Raw genomic sequence first — 21101 nt, 5'->3', positions numbered from 1 at the left:
GTATGATTTTTTTTTAACATATTATTGGATCTGGTTTGCTAATATTTTGTTGAGGATTTTAGCATCTATGTTCATCAAGAATATTGGCCTGTAATTTTTTCCTTTGTAGTGTCTTTCTGGTTTTGGAATTAGAGTAATGCTGGTCTTGTAAAACAAGCTTGGAAGTCTTCCTTCCTCTTGAATTTTTTAAATAGTTTGAGAAGGATAAGGGTTCTTTTTTGAATGTGTGGTATAATTTGTTGGTAAAGCCATTTGGTCTAGGACTACTGTTTGTTGAGAGTGTTTTGATTTCTGCTTCAATTTCACTAGTTGTAATCTGTCTTTTCAGCTTCTCTGATTCTTCCTGGTTCAGTTTTGGAAGATTGTACATTTCTAGTAATTTATCCATTTTTTCCTGATTTTCCAATTTGACATATAGTTGTAATATTTTCTTATAGTCCTTTGTATTTCTGTGGAGGCAGTTGTTCTCCGCTTTTACTTCTGAGTTTATTTATTTGGGTCTTCTTTTTTCTTGATGAGTCTGGTTAAAGGTTTGTCAGTTTTGTTTATCTATTCATGTAACCACCTCTTGGTTTTGTTGATATTTTGTGTTTTTTTTAGACTCTTTTGTTTATTTCTGTTGTGATTTATATTATTTTCTTCCTGCTACTCACTTTGGGCTTTGTTGTTGTATTTCAAGGTTCTTTAAGTGTAAAGTTAGAATGTCTATTTGAGGTTTTTTTGTTCGTTCATTTGTTTTTTGTTTTTGTCTTTGTTCCTTGAGATAGGCCTATAACTATGCATTTCCCTTCCTCTTAGGATTGCTTTTGCAATGTCCCACAGAGTTTGGGTTGTTGTGTGTTCATTTTCATTTGTTTCCAGGTAATTTTTTATTTCTTCCTTGATCTCATTGTCGACTCATTCATTGTTTAATAACATGCTATTTAGCCTCCATGTACATGACTATTTCTGTTTTTTTATTCAGGTTGATTTCTAGTTTCATCCCATTGTGATCTGAGAAAATGCTTGATATGATTTTCAGTCTTCTGGAATTTGTTGAGACTTATTTTGTGTCCTAACATGTGGTATATCTTTGAGAATATTCCATGTAAACTTGAGAAGAATGTATTTTCTGCTGCTTTGGGATGAAATGCTCTGTGAATACCAATTAAATCCATCAGATCCAGTGTGTTCTTTAAGGTCACTGTTGCTTTCTTGATATTTTGTCTGGAAGATCTATCCACTTCTCAGAGTGGGGTGTTGACATTTCCTCCTGTGACTATATTGCTATTCATCTCTCTCTCTCTCACTGTCCATCCAGATTTTCTTGTACATGTGTAGGTGCTCCTGTGTTGGGTGCATTGTGTTTACAAGGGTTGCCTACCTCTTCTCGTTGGATCCATCCCTGTGGTTTGTTCAGTGGGTAGTGACCTTCATTGTCTCTTGCTTCGGCCTGTTTTGAAGTCTGTTTTGTCAGGTATAAGTATTGCCATTCCAGCTTTTTTTCATTTTTATTTGCACGAAATATTTTTTCCTATCCCTTCACTTTCACTGCATATCTTTTGTTCTGAGATGGTCTCTTACAGAGACTAGTACTTTTTTTTTTACTTTTTTTAAAGCTCTAGAGCATTTTCCCCAAATAAACGGTAAATACTACATATCTAAAATGGATAAAAGCAGAGCTCCTTGACTGAAAAGTCAGGGGCTTCCCAGGAGGGTAAACTCTCTTTTGAGAAATGAGTATTTATTTCTTTTTTAGCAAGGGGTATGTAATCAGGATGTCTTTTTTCCTCTGGTTACCAGGAAGCTCAGAGCTAAATATAATTCTGTGATTATAGAAATTATAGTACTAATCCTTATAATTAGCATATTTGCTCACTCTTTCTTTGTCACAATTTTTAAAGTTTTTTCAGATAATCCATATTTAAATGGTAGTTTTTGTTTTTCAACCTGTTCATTCCTTGGAAGTTCATTTTTAGAGTTACAAAGGACCATAGAGACCCTAATATGATTTATGCAGAGTCAGGCTTTGCAACTGAAGCGTCCTGACTCTCTTTTTACTGCACACTGCTTCCTTCAACTTAGTAGCTGCTTCGTTTATATATATGTATGTATGTGTGTGTGTGTGTGTGTGTATATATATATATTTATATTGTTAAATCCTCACCCAAGGATATGTTTGTTGATTCTTTCTAGAGAAGGGGGGGAGAGAAACATTGATGTGAAAGACATCGATCAGTTGTCTTTTGTGTGTCCCCTGACCAGGGCCGAACTCAGAACCCTGTGGTGTGTGGGACGGTGCTTCAGTCCGTCGGGCTGGAGGGGCTGATGCCCCACGCAGCCAGAGCAGCTCAGTAGCCGATTCTGTCTGTCGGCATGTACATTTATGAACATTTTTGCTAATGCCTTATTCTTCTAGTCTTTCCAGTTTTATTGGGATATAATTGACATCCAGCACCTTTAAGGTGTATGGCATAATGCTTTGACTTAAATATATCATGAAATGATTGCCACAGTAAGTTTAGGGAAAAAGTAGGAAAAAAGTCTATGTTCTTTGTATTTATCAGACTCAAATGTCTTTTAAAAAGGGGCAGGTGTAATGAATTCAGTATATGTTTTTCTTCATGTTCCTAAAAAAGTATCCATTATGGTAAAACCTGTGAGAATTGGTCCACATGCTTCAGCCATGGATTAAGCGGTTCTCATTCATTTTTCTGCAATCATGTGCATATGATGCATGGGATGTCCACCATTTTCACTCTGAGCATGTCACAGTGAAAAAGAGGTGAAAAACAACTCTCAACTCACTGCACTTGTGTTGTGGTGGGGAAGAATAATAAATGGTAAAGAAGCAACCTAGTATCACTGTATGAGCTTCCTGTTGCAAAAAAAATAGAGAAAAAAAGAATTGATCAACAATGGAATGAAGCAAAGTTTCTATTTTTTATAGCCATGATTTATTATGATATAGCATATTTGGAAACTGGAGTGAAATATGAATTTACTCACTTGGAAGACTTTTTAGTATCAATGGCTAAGAGTTTTGTTTAAGGCACAGAACTTTGGAATGATGGAAAGCTGAAGAAGAGAGTCTGATGATCAGTCTGCGTTTAAAAGGCACAGCCAGAGACTTGCATTGCTGGTCAGAATTCAGCACTCACTGGAATCTGGCAGTGCGGTTCTGTTACGGGCTTTGGTGTCTACTCTGAAATCAACCTTCCACAGTCACGTACAAGGTGTGATTTGTACGGCTGGTCCAGGCTGGGCCTCTGGGCCATGAAGATCAATAACATGGAGTTTCATCCTTAGAGAATTCCTTTCTGTCCATGTGGGGTAAGAAGAGCTTAATTTACAGGAAGGAACTCAGCAAGTTATAAGGACATGAATACCTCCATTGGCTCTTTTCCTGCAGGGTTTTGATCAACTTGTTTATTACCCAGGCCAACGAAGAGGGGACCGACCGTTCATTGGGTACCGACTCACTTGGGTATCGTCCGTTGAGAGTCACTGAGTAGGTCTAGAGGGTGGCCCTGCGGTTTCTATTGTATTTGTTCATTTCTAGGCAGTATATATTGTTGTTCTTTATGAGTGGGGTGCACTTACCTTTGTTTCTGCATCCAAAGTTTTTGTGTGTTTTTTTTTTAAGTTACGTTATACTAGCTGGCTTTTCTAGAGGTCCTCTGAAATACCGCCGATCGTTGGTCAGTAAACCCCTGCTCCTGGCACTCAGCCTGGCACATGGTGCTGTGCAACGAACCAGCGCGAGGCGTCGCGTTGCAAACCCACGGCCTGCAGCTGCGCCAGGCCCCGCCCCCTGGGTCTTTGGGGTGATTGCACCAACGCAGCACTTGTTCCTGCCGTGTAGCCCGCAGTTTGTCAGACTGCCCTGCTGTCCCCTAACTGTGGGGAAGGCCTGTCTGGCTTTTTCAGCGCGATAGAGCAATGGAGAGAAACTGTATTTTAAATGTATAAATTTAGGTTGTTGAAGTTGATAAGATTTTTTTAAATGAGGGAGGAGTTTTTAAAAAGCTTTCTTTTTGTGCACATAATGTTACCTATCTTGCTCATAAGATGGTCGTGTGGGTTAAATGAAATATACAAAGCACTTGGTAGAGTGCTAGATACATACTGTGATCGATACGCGTTAATACATTATTATTTTTAATGTTGTTGCACTAAGTTTCCTCAAGTCTTTCTGCGTTCCTCATGTCAAGAAAATAGCATGTGGAACTTTCTTACTTGACTCTGTTGACGCCTTTTGAACTAAGATATTACAAACTGAGGATGGCTTACATTTTGCTTGGTGTGTGTTAAAATAGGTTGTTTTGAATAGGAAATGACTGGGAATTGGTAGAATTTGATTTTGCAACATAGACGTGACGGTAATTACTGTGAAATAAAGACTCCAAAATGCAGCTCCATAGCTTACTCATATAGTAAAAAGACATAAATCAAAGTAATGAGATTGAAGTTAACTTTGTTCCTGAAGGTAGTGACTGCTGCACTCAAGGATTATGGGTAGTGGACAAAGCGCGGTGGCCCTGGAGTGCCAGAGAGTTCTGTGCCCGCTGTTTTCCGCCCGTGAGTCAGGGGAGCAGGGCTTCTGTGGACGCGGCCTTACTGGGGGAAGTCGGAAGCCTGTTGCTAATAGAACTTCAAGGCTGATTCATTTTGTGAGAAACTTGTTTGTTTATGGCTTGTGATCAGTTAACTCCTCACTAGTCCATGCATAGGGTTCAGTTTTTATTGAAATATTTATCTTTATATAAATATGGGCCTTTTTGGTGTGAGATGTCATAGGTTCCGAGTTTTAACGCTTTCCTTTGAGAGGTCTGCAGGGGTCTGATGGTGATGGGACATCTGCTCTCTAGGTCATCGTCGAACATTTATGCAGTTGCTCTGTATCCTGTAAGTACTTTTACATTATTTCATGTAAACTTTACAACATCGATGTGAGATACATCTGCTTACAAATGATGAAACTAAAATTCAAAAGAGGTTCTGTGCCTTGTCCAGGGGCCATGCAACCACTAACTTAGGCATTTATATCGCTTTTTTTCCTGTTGGTGCTCCAGGCACTTAAAAATCTCCTTGTAATGTGAGGCATAAAATATTAAGACAGTTACAGCATAACTGGACACTTATTTGCCTCTCTTCATAAATTGCCCTCGAAACACCTTAACTGATAGATGTTTTCAACATTAATGGGGCAGGTCATGGGGCCCCCAGAGGAACATGTGAATGGACTAAGTTCTGATCCCAACTTAGAAGAGAATGCAGGGACAGAGAGTCTTCTAGACCTTAGTTTACTGACTCTGGAAACTTCTTTCCGTTGTGAAGTGACTGTGGGTTTGACCATGTTGGAAGTTCTGTAGTCCTTGTGATTTAAGTTTATTAGAGTCAGGAAAGGCCCCTGTTGCCAGCCCATTGGAAATTGTATTTGTTTGTTTCAGAAATGCTATTGGAGATTTTTCCAGGCTGTGATTTCCATTATCATGTGAGAATCTGCTGAGAGTGAGATCTCTGGCACATAGCACTCCTGCAGATCATGTGATCCAGGCTCAGCGTGTTACTCAGCTCACCACTCGTTGGCCGCGTGTTTTTTCTGAGAAGATGAAGGGTCACTGGCCTCTGGAGCAGCCCTTCTCCATCCTCAGCAGGCCCAGCCCCCGAAGGGATGCAAACACATTCGCTCCAGATAAGCAAGCAGACATATTGTTACAGAACAACAGGGGTTCACCCACAAGGACGGTATACTAATACCGTACGGACCACCTACTGGGCTTGTCTCATCCTGTCAGAGGAAAGACATCTCTCAATGACAGAGATTTGTGAAAAGGAAAGGAAAGGTTTATTTAAAGCCATACAGACTTAAAGTAGTGACCCAATGGCCCCATTAAAATATCAAAGTCCTTTAGGATAGCCATAGACGCCCACAGTGCTTCCTTCTCCCCCTGCCCTAATTCGGGGTACCGTAACTCAGGAAAAGAAGCACACGTCCGGGATCCAGGTTCCTGCCACTGTCCGGTCGGTTGCCGTCCAGGCAGGATCTCTAATTACTCCAAAGCCATGTGGCACCTTCTCATGGCCTACTGGTGAAGAGTTCTTTAACCCTTTTTCCAGGCAAAGTCCTTTCTTTCCTTCACCAGAGCCACGGAGAGGGTAGGGTCACTACTCTGGCAAAGCCAAGTGGTGATTCTCTGCTAAAGCCTCATGGTGGTTCCCCCTACTAAAGCTTCAGAGGTCTGCACTCTGGCCAAAACCACATGGTTCTTTTCTTCACAAGGCTGTGAGGGGTCCCCACTCTGCCAGAAGCGCATGGCTTTCTCTTGCACTCCACAGCCACGTGGTTCCCTCTCATTTAATGGCTGTCGTGTCTGGGTTTAAGTCCCTGAGCCAGTCCTCCTTTGCAGCCCTGTTTCCGACTCCTCCTACTACTATTGGCTACACTTGCCAGCATTCCTGTGTTATTCCAAGTTTACTGGGCTGCCATTGTGAGTCTGGGCAGGTGTGGTCCCATGTTGTGGAGCCAGTCACTCCCATCCCCCTGGCTCAGAGCATGACCACAGCTATTTAACATATCTATGCAGCCAGTTAAAGGTTAACCTCTGGTCATGCCAGAGGTTAGCTGCAAAGCCTTTGCTGTACAAAACAGCTCTCAATGGCCCTGCTCCGTTTGTCCCTTCCCCAACTCACACCTGTGGGAGGTAAGGGGTGGGGACATCTTATATGTCTTATATTTCCTGGACACCCTGAGTTCTGGACCCCGTTCCATACCCCTTTTTGGGCCCCCCCTCCTGGCTGTACCCTGTTACAATATTATGCCCACTTCGTGAAAGCAGTGCTTTTGCTAAGAAATGTGTTGCCCTTGGATCAAGCAATCAATTCTGATTGCCAGCTGGATTTTCTTCATTTATTTATTTATTTATTTTGACAGAGCCTTAAAATGCACTGGTATTTTTTGGCTCACTCATGAATTAGCAGTAATTTTTGGTGCACCATTTGCGGAAAATTATGGTCAGTTCTTCACTCTTCATGGCATTAGAAGAGGGAGATAGCTTGAACTGGTGAAGAACATAGATACTACAAACTTTCTTAGTTGTGCATTTTCTTTTGCTGAGCCCTTTCCTCAGGGTTAGCAAAATTACTTGAGGCTTACTTCCTCTTCCCACCTCCAGAGTAGATAACTAAAAATATTGACAACAGAGAATGTAAATCAAACAAATAACAATAACAAACAACAGAACAAAGTCAAGGGGTGACCGTGAAGGCCTGCATCCGTTCCATTTGCGGGTGGCTCGCTACTTCAGGGAATGAAATTCTGTATGTGTGGGATTACATTGGATACTTCCTTAAGAAGGGTCATTTAGGGAATTCTAAAACGATTTCATACATAAATAGTTTTAGAAATTTAATTGTGTGTGTGTGTGTGTGTGTGATGTTTTTATACAGGCTGAAGATACTTTTCCTTAACTTTTTTTTAGTGGCTGTTTTTCAACTTGAGAATGAATCCTGTAATAGTGGCAGGCACACAGTAGGTGCTTAGGCAACCTGTGGTGGGGTCTCCACCCCTGCTCAGGTTGGGGTCCGTGTTCCTGTGGAAGGACCTGCTCAGGGAGGGGTCAGCAAATAAGGAAAAACCGGGCCCGCGCCCTCTGGGAGCACCCCCGGTAGGAGAGAAATAGAGAGGAGCGTGGGAGTGGGCCAGGCCGAGTGCCGGACATGGGCTGCGACTCCAGGAAGGGCTGCCTCCACGCAGCGGACACTGGAAACTGCCGCTCTGTGGGCGGGGTCCCCAGGGAGGCGCTGGCTCTGCGGAAGGAATGGTGGTGAGAAGGGAGAGCTCGAGTTCCTGTCTTTTTGTCGGCAGAGAGCCCTGAGCAGCTTCTCAGCTTTCTTCTGTCCCAGCCTCAGGGTGTTTTTTCTGTGTAGTGAATTTTAACTAAAATCCACTGGTTTTATAGATATTGTGTGAAACAGCTGTGTTTGGCTTACCTTCATAGAGGTATATCCTATCTTTATTTTTTAGTTACTCTACAGTAACAAATATCCTATTTTTGTTATTGTTAAGGAATGTAATAGTAATTTAGGAAGTGTACATTGGCATGGTGAGTTGCAGTGGTCTTAATCAGATAAACGCAGTAAGAGTGATTAGTGCAGACACATTTGTATTTAGAATTCTTTGTTCTTTGACACATGCAGGACCAAACATTGAACAATTTAGGCCATATATTCTTAAGTTTTTATAATAAACCTTGATGACTTTTGTAATGAGGAGACAAGCCCGACAGTAGTCCCTGAGTACGTACACGCGTCCTGTGCTGCAGCCGCAACTCTGGCTGGCTTTCCTCGAGGCCGTTGGAAAATCCAGACGAAATCTTCTGAAGTTTGACTTGGGAGGCAGAGAGTTGGCTTTGTTGTTGTAGTTGCCGTTTGTTTGCTTTTTTGCCCCTGAAGATTTTGTGTTCTCTTTTCCACTGAAACAGCTTTAAGCCTATCACTGGTCTCCAGTCAGTATTTAGACTATTAGCAAATTATCAGCCTAAATGCATCAAGCTGATTTGTCTTTCTCTTTCTAAATTGGAAGTGAGAAGCTGCTAATTAACTACATTTTAGCCTAGCATATTTGAATACTTCAAAAATACAATGTGTATTATATATGCTAATGCCCTTGAAATAAACCATTTTTTGAAGATGGCCATGCTGAATTAAAAGACAACTCTATCGGAAGTTTTTAAGCTATTCTTGTGTGCGTTGTACGATACAGTCAGACCTCGGGACTCCTCGGCTTCATAACTCATCAAACCCTGTTCTCATCGTTTTTGACGAGAAAAAATGTTTTGGTGCTTGGCGCTTGCTTGGGACTTGTTGCAGTTGCTAGAACGTCTGTGAGTCATGACGTCGTCCCGCAAGAGAAGACGCTTCAGCGCCTGCCATTTGTTTGGTGCTTAGTGATTCTGGTGCTCCTCACGAGTTCTGGAATGAACCCATGATGGCAGCAAGCCGGCCCTGTATGCCGGTTTCATTTGTATGTGCCAGTGAGGGCGCCAGTGCGACCTGGCGTGGAATGTGGCGAGGTCAGAGATCAGCATAGTCACTTGGTGAAGCCGGTTTCCGCTCAGAGAACCAAATTACGGTCAGCTCTTTGTTCTGCAGGTTTTGCATCCGCGGGTCTAATCACTTTTGGAGTGAAAGTGCCAAGGAAAAAAATCCCAGAAAGTTCTAAAAGCTGAACTTGGATTTGCTGGGCGCTGAGCACTGCACTGAATCCACGTGAATGCAGAGATGTGTGGGCACGCCCTGCGTGGTCTATGTGCACATACGGCTAACATGCTCAGTACCACGCCGTTTTATATCCGGGACCGGAGCGTCCTCTGATCTGAGCACCCCCGGGGGTGGCTCCGGAACCATTCCCCACGGATGCCCAGGGACAACAAGTGTGTGCCCTCGCCGGTGCCGCAGATGCCGACAGATAACAAAGTGCAGCGTTTGGGCGTGATCAGGAGACAAGCTGGCAACAGATTGTTTGGAGTTGTGCTCGGTGCCTTATCAAATGAGTAACGTTTTTAGATGCCGCTTTTTAAAATTTATTGTGTTAAAATATACATAAAATATAAGATCTTAGCCATTTTCCAAGTGCACAGGTCACTGATACTCACCACCCCCACCTCCAGAACACTCTTCGTCTTGCAGAGCAGACTCTGTCCCCAGCAAACACTGAATAAGCTCCTCCTCTTCTCCCTGCGGCCCCCGTCTGAGCCTGGCTGCCCCAGGTCCTCACAGGAGTGGGACCATGCGCCGTCGGCCTTGTTTCCCGAGCGTGGCTCCCTCCGGGTTCATTTATGTTGTAGTGTGGAGCAGAATTCCCTTCCTCTGCTTTGTAACAAATGGATTATTTTCCAGTTTCAGCCGACGTACAGCACTGTCTTCGTTTCAGGCACACAGCACAGTGGTCAGACAGTTACGGACCAAGTGCTCGCCGAGGTGAGTCTGGTGCCCGTCTGGCATCACGCGCAGCCGCTGCACTTTGCATCCTGGTGGCTGTTTTTACTTGGCATGTTGTGGTTGGAGACTGTCAAACTTGAAGGTTTTGGTTTTTTAAAAAGCAAATAGATCATAGCCTGTCGACCACTGGCTCTTTCTAACTGAACTGCACACACCGCCAGGAAAGCCGGGCAGGAGGGCCCAGGTGAAGTGCGGATCAATGAAATTCCGTGCGTAACCCAGCGCGTCCTGCTTGCCACACAGGTGTTTCTTTCGTTGGTTGAATACCGTCTGATTTTCAGTTCTGTGTCATTTACCTGCATGGAGATTAAGAAAACTCCTTTTTATTAAATGAGCTTGAAAACAAGATGAATGCACTAGGTTCTTGGGTAGAATTATCGGACGGCTCCCTTTATAATGAGCATTTAGAAACCTGCTTTCGTAAAACTAGAATGCATTTTCTCCTGTACGGAAGCAATCTGCCTCTGAAATATTCCTCCTTAATTCTGGTCCGAGGGAACAAAAGTGTCTGTGTGTATTCCTGCCTAATGCATCACAAATCTGCTGACACTAACCTTGGAGTCCCGGCTGGCGTTAATCAGGCCTGTGCGCCGGCAGGAAAGACGGACCTAATGCACTCCATCAGTGCGGTTTGCTCATGGAAGCCCTCGCAGGGGAGCTGCCCGTGCCAGCCGAGGGTTACCTGCCCACCGCAGTTATTGTATGTAATTATCGAACCAATCTGTTCAGCCCAGCAGGGTTTAGATGGTAATCATGAAGCAACGCTTTGGAAAGGAGAGATGTGAGGCACTTCCCCTCCTCTCATCAGTTACATGAAGGTGCAGCCACTTTCCAGCTATTTTTGAGAAGGAATCCCCCCATATACGAATCTGCTAAGTGAATGCTTTTCAAGTTTCCTAAGCTTCAGTCAGGTCGTTAGTCTCGTATTTGTGAAGCTTTTTCTTTAGGGACATGGTGAGTATCTCTGAGCTCTAATCTTTCACAGCCCCCTTGAGAATATTTAGAAACAGTGGGATTAATTGTAATACGTAGTTAATACGTAGTTAGCAGCAGTTGCGACCATTCCGAGGTGTTAGCAGAATGTGGTCTGAGCGGAGTTGGGCTTTCTGGAGTAGTTCTCCCTGGGCAGAGCCCGGGGCGCTCCCAGCAGGCCTCACACTCTGCTGGCCCGGAGCAGGACCAGTCTCAGACGAGGTTTAACCCAGTGTTCCCTGCTGGAAACCACGAAGGGGGACATTCCGACGCGCTGTGAGTCTGAAATTCGCAGTCTCAGATGATTTCCTAAATGATGCAGACTTACTTTAGGCAACCTAGAGAAGCTTTCAGTTATGATTTGCATTTTAACACATTTAAATTTGAGACTACATGGGATAAAGTTGTTTGAAAAATGCAGAGTTTTAAATTTATTACTAAGGTCCTTCTATATGGTTATAACTACATATAGGGATGTTAAATGATTTAAAAACTACACAGGAATGAACTAGTTAGAAAATGGTGTGGTGAGGGAAAGGAATAAAAAGTTGAATGAATAATTGGGAAGAATGGATGGTTACAGAATATGATGAGCATTAACTTTTAAGTAACATTCAACTGGAAAAATAAATAGAAAAAAAAGAAAGACCCAAAAGAATGGTGGAAAATCCAACTTGTTTGTGAGATTTTAGGAGAATTGTGTACTTTTAATACCTTTCTTTTATAGTAAGGGTTATGGCCCTCTTAAACTTCTAATAAAAATAGAAAGAAAATATATACCCCATCAAAAACAGACACATAGTGTAAAATGGGAGAATAAGTATCATCAGCCTCAATGAGTGGCGATACCAAGTTCATAAAATAGTCGGCTTTGAAAGGGAGTTTCTGTGTAATCAGCCCTGATGGCAAAAACGTGGCTTTCAGGGACGAACTGCACGAACCGGAAGAAGTTAGGTGTGGGTGGGACAGGTGTGCCCAGACTGCTGAGTAGCTGAAGGTTCGCCCCTCCCACTGCTCCCTCCCCCATCCCTTCTTCTCTCAGGTGCCCCGTCCCTGAGGTCCTGCACAGTAGACCCGCCCTCACCCCCAAGGCCTCATTTCTCTTTCCTGTTTCAGTTACTCACAGTCATGGTGGTCTGAGCAAAGTAAGTGGGGAATTTCAGAAATAAACAGTTCAAGGGTTTTAAATCAGGCACTGTGCTCAGCAGTGTGATGAAATCCCTCGCCATCCCATGGGATGCGTGAACCATCTGATGGTCGCTCCGTAGACCTCCAGGTCGTCGGGTTTACTGGTGTGGTGCCGCGGGGCTTATGTTCCGGGGCTTGTGTTCTGGTCGCTCTTATTTTAGTGCTGGGCCCAAATCACAAGAGCTGTGATGCTGGCAGTTGGTGTGTGGCAGAGGGAAGCCGTGTGGTGCAAAGGGCTGTGCAGGGGGAAATGTAGGACACTTTGTGTGTAGGGTCCTTTCAGGAGCGCACTGCGGGTCTGGGGACGTGTCCCCATCAGGGAAGGGAGCAGTGCTGTGTGCTTTCTGTGTGTTTCGACACAGCACACCTGTATAGATTCCTGTGCGTGCTAATACACAGTGAGTTTGTGCATTTGCTTATTGACCACGAGACCACATCCCTTTCTCTCTCTTTGCACTTCCACACGTAAGCAGCGGAAGAGAGAAGTTGAGAAAATCACAGAAGCGAGTGTGGAAGACATGGAATGCATGGATGCACAGACGGGGGAAGGCGTGCAGACCCGTAAGTCGAACCGTCTTGGCCATTGTCTTTGTCCACGTGTAAACACAAATTCCCGTTCCTGTCACGAAGCGAAGGGTTGACTGTTTGGGTCGTCACACTGACATTTTACAGTCAGTCAGTATTGTAGGAGAAGGTCTTAGGTTTGTCTAGGGTGTGTCTCAGTGTCTTTTGTCACAGGCAGTTTTATTCGCTGTCCACAGTGATCGTGCAGTTGGGCCGGGAGCATCTCTCGTTTTGCAGACGTGTGGCCCAAGACGCCGTGAGTGTAGATGACAGAGCCGTTGGGAACGGGTTAGACATAGAGGCCTGCGCTGCGGGTCTTGCCAGTCTTCTGGTCCCCGCACAGCGACTGGCAGCTTGGGTCCTTCAGTCATGTGCAGCCTGCAGCTGCCCCTCCGCTGGCCCGCCCCGCCTGGTCATTGCCCACAAAGTGCCAGCCCCTCTTTCCTCTCCATAAGTGGGGATGCAAGCAGTCGAAGTCCCAAATTGTTAATTTTCAAAGCCCTTGAAGCCAAGAGCTAGTTCTGGTGAGGCTGGTGCACGTGCAGTAGGAAGTGAGCGCACACGTAGACAGAGTGAGCACATATGCAGACCGGAGTGCGTGCACATGCAGTAGGAAGTACACGCACATGCAGACGGAATGCACACTTAGATGGAAGTGTGTGCACACTCAGTGAGCACATATGCAGACTGGAGTGTGTGCACATGCAGTCGGAAGTGAGTGCACATGTAGACAGAGTGAGCACATATGCAGACTGGAGTGCATGCATGTGCAGTAGGAAGTGCACACACACGCAGATGGAAGTGCACACTTAGATGGAAGTGTGTGCACACTCAGTGAGCACATATGCAGACTGGAGTGCATGCATGTGCAGTAGGAAGTGCACACACACGCAGATGGAAGTGCACACTTAGATGGAAGTGTTTGCACACGCAGACAGAGTGAGCGCACGTGCCCTTGGGGGTGCATGGGGAGGGCCCAGCTTCTCTTGATGCCTGGAGTCACTGTTACCTGGGCTTTGCTGACCGGGCATCTGAGGTGTTTGTTTTGATACATAAATGCTTCTTAATTTGATTATAATTATAAAATAATGTCATTTATACCTGAAATTTTAATTGAAGGTCCTTATACTGATAGTTTTCATTGTGAGAAAATATATTAATATTTTTGTTTTGTTTAATGACAAAAGGAGAGAGTGGATCCCATTGCTAATTAAAGGACAATCAAATATTTTTTGTTATAAAAATGTGAGGAATAATAAGATTCTCCCTTATTCACATAACTCTGAATTGCTTTGCTTAAATACTGCTTAGTTTCCCATTGTAATTTATTTTTTCCCTAAAGTAAAAGGCTAGTTAAGGAATTTTACTATCTATTCGAAAATGAGAGAAATCTTTCCTGAGATGATAAAATATTATTGGTTCTATAGCCAAAAAAAGAAAAAAGAAAAAAGCCAGGGGGTCAGGAAAATGTATATTTTGTATTTATCAGTTTAAAGTAAGTTGAAGAAAGCACATTATTACGTTTGAATTTTTTTTTTAATGTAATCCAACTCCGTGAATGCATGTTTGAAGAATGGTTACCTCTAACAGCAGCTTTAGAAATGTCAGTTTCTTCATTAACAATTTTATTTTCAAACACAACTTGTGGTTTACAATATGGTGAGAGATTTTTCTCACTGCACGATCTTTCTGAGCGCTGTGCCTAGCAAAATGGGACCTGCTTCCCTTTAATGTCTGTTTAGACCATTGTGAAAACGCGTATAATTTTCCTGACACACCTAAACTCATTTCAACTGGTCGGGGGTCTATTGTGCAGGGACACACTCCGAAAGCTTTCAGGACACACACCGTGTGGGTTTTCTCGCAGCACGAGACGGAGGAGACGGAGGAGACGGGGCGAGGGGCGGTTTTCGAGAAGAACAGAGGCTGCTAATCCTTTATTTTTATGCAAAGCATAATTTTTATCAATTGAGAAAATTTGGTTATTTGCTGCAAATAATTTCTCCCAAAGAATGATGAACCTTAAAAAGCCATGTATATTCTGGCATTTTAAAACCATGCCAGTATTTCAGAACTGGGCTCAAAATCAGTCGATGCAGCCACGATACCATGGCTGGTGCACCGGCGCTTTGCCACCGTCGCTCACAGAGTGGGCAGCGGGTGACAGGGGTCTCAGTGGTGTTTATTTTTGAAGTACCTGGGATTTTGGACCATTCTTGAGGATTCTTTGAAGAAAGCATAATTTACAGTTACCTCTTGAATATCTGTGGTCTAGTCCAGGGAGAGATGTTTTTAAGGGTTTCCTGCATAGATTTTTCCACTTGTTTTCTCTGGCTGTGTTATAAATTCATAGAGTGTCCCCCAACTTCACATTCTGTTTTTCAGATATTACGTCTTACACGTACTTGTTTTGGGATGGGAACTTTTACCAGCAGTAATGTGTTATGAAACGAGTATATTTTTTAGAGATGAGAAGTAAAGTTTTCCGCAGCAGTTGGAATGATTAGGGAAGTACTGAATGGACACATGAGCAAGGTGTCTGAGTTGCATCCAAGTGATTATGTGGCAGATGATGTAATGAATTCCAGGTGGCTGTGGCAGTGGACTTGAAATCCAGCAGCAATGATACTTCATTTGAGTGAAATGTCGAATTAGGACGCTAATGAAACAATACCACTTGGACATGGCTGCAACTGTTGTCAACTTTAGTATTCTTAGTGTTTGACTACAGATTCAAAATTTATTGAAAGGGAGTTGTGCTATGGTATCGATTATTGACCCTGATCGTGTGATACCATTTAGCTGATCTCAGAAGATCACAGCATTTTCAGTTTTCTATGCCAAATTAATTTCAAAATTCTTGATATAAACACTTAAGAATCTACCATGGGATACTTTAAAAGAAGGCCACATTATAAAAATTGAGGGAAAAACTCCGAAGTTTAAACCAACAGTAGTTATAGGCTATACTTTTGAGTGGCAGAAAAAAAGATAGTTACATATGTTTGAAATTTGCTTTTAATTTAGTGCAGTGATTTTAAACCTTTTTCATCGCATGGCACACATGCACTAATACCTGGAATTCTGTAGCACACCAGAAAATACATTTTTGCCTGGCAGAAATAGGTATAATTTTGATTTACACCTGACAGCTGTAGTGTTGTCTGTCGTCACTTTTCCCATTGGACAGTCTAAGGGAGAAGTAGTCCGTGCCCCCAACTGCAGAGTCCGGAGCTGCATGTTTGAGAAGTTCTTGCAGTGCACTGGTGGAAAATCACTGGTTCAATGTATGGCAGTTTAAGAGAAACAAGAAATTGGAAAGATTAAAAGAAAAAACACTAATTTTTAAACTGATCTTCCAGTTAAGTGACTAAATAAATTGGTAATCAGAAAACCTTTAGACACTATTTATTATTAGACATGTGTTGTAGACAGTTTGTCCTAGATTCAAAGAATGTTTTGTACATTTCAGAAAGGAAGTATTGATCTCCTTGTTGTTTGGTGTGTTTTCTGATTGATCACAGGCCGCCACGCTGCCCCACACGCTGGCAGAGCGCAGTGCTCGGCATCGTGATCGGCCTTAAACTGGTCGTCCTGGCTCTGCTGGGCTCGAGTGGGAGGGGCAGGGGTGGTGGCTGGGAACAAAGGCTCTTTGGTGAGACCAAAGTCTCATGCTCCCAGTAAAAAATCGCAGGTTATGTCAGCCCAGGGGCAGTTGCATAGGGCTGCCATAAGTTACGCAGACCAGTTCTCTTCTAGAAGGCAGTGCCGTTGGGCTCCACTCAATCCCTAGTGGTGAGGACTTTGCGGATAGTCCCCTGCTGTCCTGCCCACACAGTGTAGGTGACAGGTTTCTGAAGGCCACGCAGTGGGGCGTGTGGGGACTGACGTGGGAGCGGGAGGTGGGCTGGGCTGAGGAGGGCGGGGGAGGGCGGAGGGGGAACTTCGGACAAGTCTAATAGAATAACGGTTGAAATCTATCAGTAAAAGGCAGCATATTTAGAATAAAAAGTCTTGCTTTTCATAAGATGCATAATCTCATCAATTCCCTCAAGGAATGATTTCGTATCTTGTTTCTATAGTTTACATTAGGGTTAATGTTTTAAATTGTACAACAGGTTTTTTTTGTTGTTGTTTGTTTTTTGAGAAGTATTTTGCTTCGGGAGCAGTGTAAACCAGGTATGTCTTACCAGTGGAAGAGTTTTGTTGGAACTTAAAAGTAGACTTTGTTAGCATATTTCTTGACACATTAAAAAATTGACACAATTTTCTAAAATGTTCAATGTATTAACAGTGATACCTTTGTGTAAGAATTTCATCTCCACAAATCATCATGATCAATAAATTTAAACTATTAATATCTATATGGAAATACTTACAGTTCTGTTCTTTTGCTTTTATAAATTAATGACTAATGTTTTAAATTTCTTTATTTTCTCTTCAAGGTTCCAAAGGGAGAAAGAGAGTCCAGAAGTAAATCACATGCTGTGAACTCATTTTCTGTTTTTTCTTTGATTTGACTTTTTCTTCTTTTTCTACTTTAAGTGTTTTCATGTGAGTCTTGTGGGGGGTGGGTGACAGGGAAAGGCCTGTGTTTCTGAAAAACAATTTTTTTAATTAAAATAAATACTTAATACAATTTATTAAATACTTCAATAAATACTTTAACACAATTTATTAAAGGCTAACTTATAAAATTCCAGAGTCTCCAGGTTATACATACTCTCTAAAGCTGTCCCACTTGGTGTGGAAGGTTCTAGAGACTTACAGAAAGTTACTGTGACCTATAATTCCAGAGAATGTAAACCGCTTGGCCAAGGCCTTCCTCTGAAGGAAGTATGAAGCTTAAAATGAAGGGATCTTTGTGCTTGATACAAATACACAGTTTGTTGTGGCCATAAGTTTGGTTTGTATTGATTTTATTCAGTTCCACAAGAATTTCTTAAGCACCTCTCTTATGAAACAAGAGGTATAAAGAAGGGAAAGAATGTGAAAGAAAAAGTGGAGCAATAATTATACATGTGACAGATCAAATACACATATTTGAAAGTTGAATTATGTGAGAATTGTGCAAGTATGCCAGCTGCGTGGTGAGGAGGCAGATGACAGTTGCCAGGTGGTGGCATGGTCACAGGTTTTCTAGGCATCTCTGTATCTGTCTAATTGGTATCTCTCTCTCTTCTTATATTTTACTGTTCACTTACAGATTATTTTTCTTACGAGAATAGTGCAGGTGTTTCAGTTTTCAGAAAAAGCAAGTTGATCGGAAGAAAACATTAAGTAATAGCACGGGTGAGACGTAGACAGATGAAAAATTGTCCAGGTTGCACCGGCGTGAGCAGCTCTGGACGACGCGGACTGGAACTTTGCGCTGCCGCAGTGTGGACATTGAGCTGCATCCGCCCCGCCGCGGTGGCGCTCTGAGCAGTGCAGAACAGACCCGCACACTCGCCCCTGGAGGCGCCTCTCCACCCTCCCCGGGCTCCGCAGCTCCGAGCCTCCGCGGAGGGCAGGGCCCCGAGTCGGCAGGGCAGAGACCGCTGCCTCCCGCGGAGCCTGGGTTCTTTCTGCAGCGGTGCCGTGGGCCCAAGTTCATGTGCGACCCCAGGTCCACCCTCGAATTCTGTTTCAAACACACCGGAGCCTCAACTAGGATAAAACGTGTGGTGTGTTTTTGTGTATATGCCTTAGCCTTTTTTATTTTTCAGAACACAGAGACACAGCAGAGCCTGTTGGTTAAACATTAAAAAAACAAATACTTCCTCACATACTGTTTTGGACAAGTGCCGGTGTGCCCTGCGGTGCTGCTCTGTTGGCAGGGCTGTGGGATGGGGGGCCCGCCCTGGGGGGGGCAGTTTGGTGCCGGGGCTGGGCGCTGTTCTGTCAGTTTCCTTCCCGGTGGTCTGCTGGTGTTTCTTACCCCTTTGTTTAGGGGAAAAAAAAAAACCAAAACAAGGTTAAATGATATTCCTGCCATTCGATCTCCTCCTCCGTTCTTCCTCTTCTTCCCTCTCCGGGCCCCGCGTGCAGTGAGTCTTGCCATTCTTTGTTCGCCTTCGCAGCTCAACGTCCGTGTCTGAGGTGTGTTCCTCACACCACTTTGTCACCTCCTCTGCCATTTCCTCTGCACTCACTACACCTGTGACCGGCTCCTGATCTCCCACAACGGGATCATGGGTGCTCTGTGTTTTCTAGAAAGTCACCAGTACATCTTTGTGACTGACAGAGCCCTGCAGTGAAAGGGCTTCGAGTTGGTCTTCAGAAGTTATCTCTTAAGACAGGTAAACGTGACTAGGCCAGAGCCATCGAACCCCAGTTATTTCTCTGAATTACTAAGTTGAATTTGTCTGTACAGAGCCAAGTTGCATAGCAGCAAATTAGTGGTGGGAATATAAATAAACTGTATGCTTTTGGGGAGGGGTGTGTGTATAGTTGAGTATTATATGCTTGTTTATACTTTAAAATTCTACTTTTTACCCCTGGCTGGTGTGGCTCAGTGGATTGAGCGCCATCCTGCGAACTGAGGGGGTCACTGGTTTGATTCCCAGTCAGTGCCCATGCCTGGGTTGAGGGTCAGGTCCCCAGTTGGGGGTATGTGAGAGGCAGCCAACTGATTGGTGTATCTTTACACATCAATATTTTTCTTTCTGTTTTTCTCCCTCCCTCCCCTTCTCTCTAAATAAATAAAATCTTTAAAAACTTATATTTTCAGTGTTCTTTATTATTCGGGTTGTCAATATGTATTGATAAAACGTGGCCACAGTAGAATATTTGGAACATACAGCAAACTGTCAACAGAGGAACTAGCCACACCGCTGCCACCACAGGCAATCAGTCACTATTTTTATCTTTAAATAATTATACTTTATGTAAAGCTTTATATTCTGCTTTTACAGCTCACATTAAATACTTCCCATGTTATTACAGATAATAAATGGTAAATATAATTTTTGTGTTTTCCTAATATTTTTTTCTTATGGATTCATGATACTCTCTCATGGCTGTTTCTCTGATCTTGGGTGTTGTTTTCAGTATTGCAAGAGTATAATCATTATTCATGAATAAAATCGGGCAGAAATCTTTGTCCACATGCACAGATATTTCTTCAGACTTTGAGAAGGGCACCACTTGGCTACAGACTAGGCGGCAGGAAGAAGGTAACTGACTGGTATTATCAGGTTGCTTTGCAAAAACCCATCACTTAACACTTGCCCGGCAGGTCAAGGTGCTCCACTTACATTTTTTTTATTTTTGAGTCTTACTAATTTTTATAATTTGATACTGTAAATTCCTTTGATGGCTAGTGAACCAGAGCAGTTTTTATTTGCAAATTGCTCACTGTGCTCTTTCTGTGGGGTGTTGTACTGTTTGTATAATAATAATCTTAACCCTTGGTCCTGTTTGTTGCTGACTTTTTCTGGTTTATTTTCTATTGATGTATTTTTTATTTTTACGAAGTTTGATTTTTATGGCTTAATCTATTGACATTTTTCACTGTAAATTCTGCCACTGTTTTAAAATATTTTTCATCTTATAATCAGAAGTACTAACCATAATTTTTAAAGATATTTTGTTTTAATACTTCTAAATTTTTAATCCATGTGAAATTTATTTTGGGGGGTGTGTGCTGTGAAGTAAGAATCACAATGTTTTTTTTTTCCTTTTTTAAAAAACTTTATTGATTATGCCATTACAGTTGTTCTATTCCCCCTTTATTCCCCTCCACCCTGCACTCCCCTGCCCCCACCATCCACCCCTTTAGTTTATGACCATGTGTCTCAAGTTCTTTAGATTCTATATTTCCCATACTATTTTTGCCCCCCCATCTATTTTCTATCTACCATCTATGCTACTTATTTTCTGTACCTTCTCCCCCCTTCCCCTCCTCCCACTCCCCTATTGCTAACCTTCCATGAGATCTTCATTTCTATGTTTCCGCTCCTGACCTAGCTGTCCTTTTAGTTTGCTTTTGTTTTAGGTGTGGTTGTTAATAACTGTGAATTTTCTGTCCTTTCACTGTTCATCTTTTTTATCTTCTTTTTCTTAGGTAAGTCCCTTTAACATTTCATATAATAAGGGCTTGGTGATGATGAACTCCTTGAATTTGATCTTATCTGAGAAGCACTTTATCTGTCCTATTCTAAATGAAAGTTTTGCTGGATAGAGTAATCTTGGTTGTAGGTCTTTGTATTTCATGACTTGGAATACTTCTTTCTAGCCCCTTCTTGCCTGTAAGGTCTCTTTTGAGAAATCCGCTAACAGTCTGATGGGAACTCCTTTGTAAGTGACTGTCCCCTTAGCTCTTTCTGCTTCTAGGATTCTCTCCTTCATTTTAATCTTGGCTAATATAATTATGATGTGCCTTGGTGTGTTCCTTCTTGGGTCCAACTTCT

The 21101-nt window shown here is 42.8% G+C and overlaps 1 protein-coding gene across 5 annotated transcripts in view; it reads left to right on the top strand.

Moving 5' to 3' along the window:
• VRK1 (VRK serine/threonine kinase 1) overlaps positions 1-18528 on the top strand; it is a 72759-nt gene extending 54231 nt beyond the window's left edge. The window contains exons 12-14 of one of the 5 annotated variants that reach the window (XM_037130262.2): positions 9883-9963; positions 12615-12705; positions 17154-18528. In XM_037130262.2, coding sequence (XP_036986157.2) covers positions 9883-9963; positions 12615-12705; positions 17154-17185 — 204 coding nt within the window. In that variant the 3' untranslated portion in view covers positions 17186-18528. The remainder of the gene's footprint in view (positions 1-9882; positions 9964-12614; positions 12706-17153) is intronic. The other 4 variants (XM_037130263.2, XM_037130260.2, XM_037130265.2 and 1 more) reach the window with 4 other exon arrangements.
• Positions 18529-21101: the final 2573 nt, after the last annotated feature.

This window comes from Artibeus jamaicensis, unplaced genomic scaffold (assembly GCF_021234435.1).
Source record: "Artibeus jamaicensis isolate MK-2021 breed Jamaican fruit bat unplaced genomic scaffold, CSHL_Jam_final contig_444, whole genome shotgun sequence".
NCBI lineage: Eukaryota > Metazoa > Chordata > Mammalia > Chiroptera > Phyllostomidae > Artibeus > Artibeus jamaicensis.
This window is presented reverse-complemented; position numbering and strand designations above follow the sequence as displayed.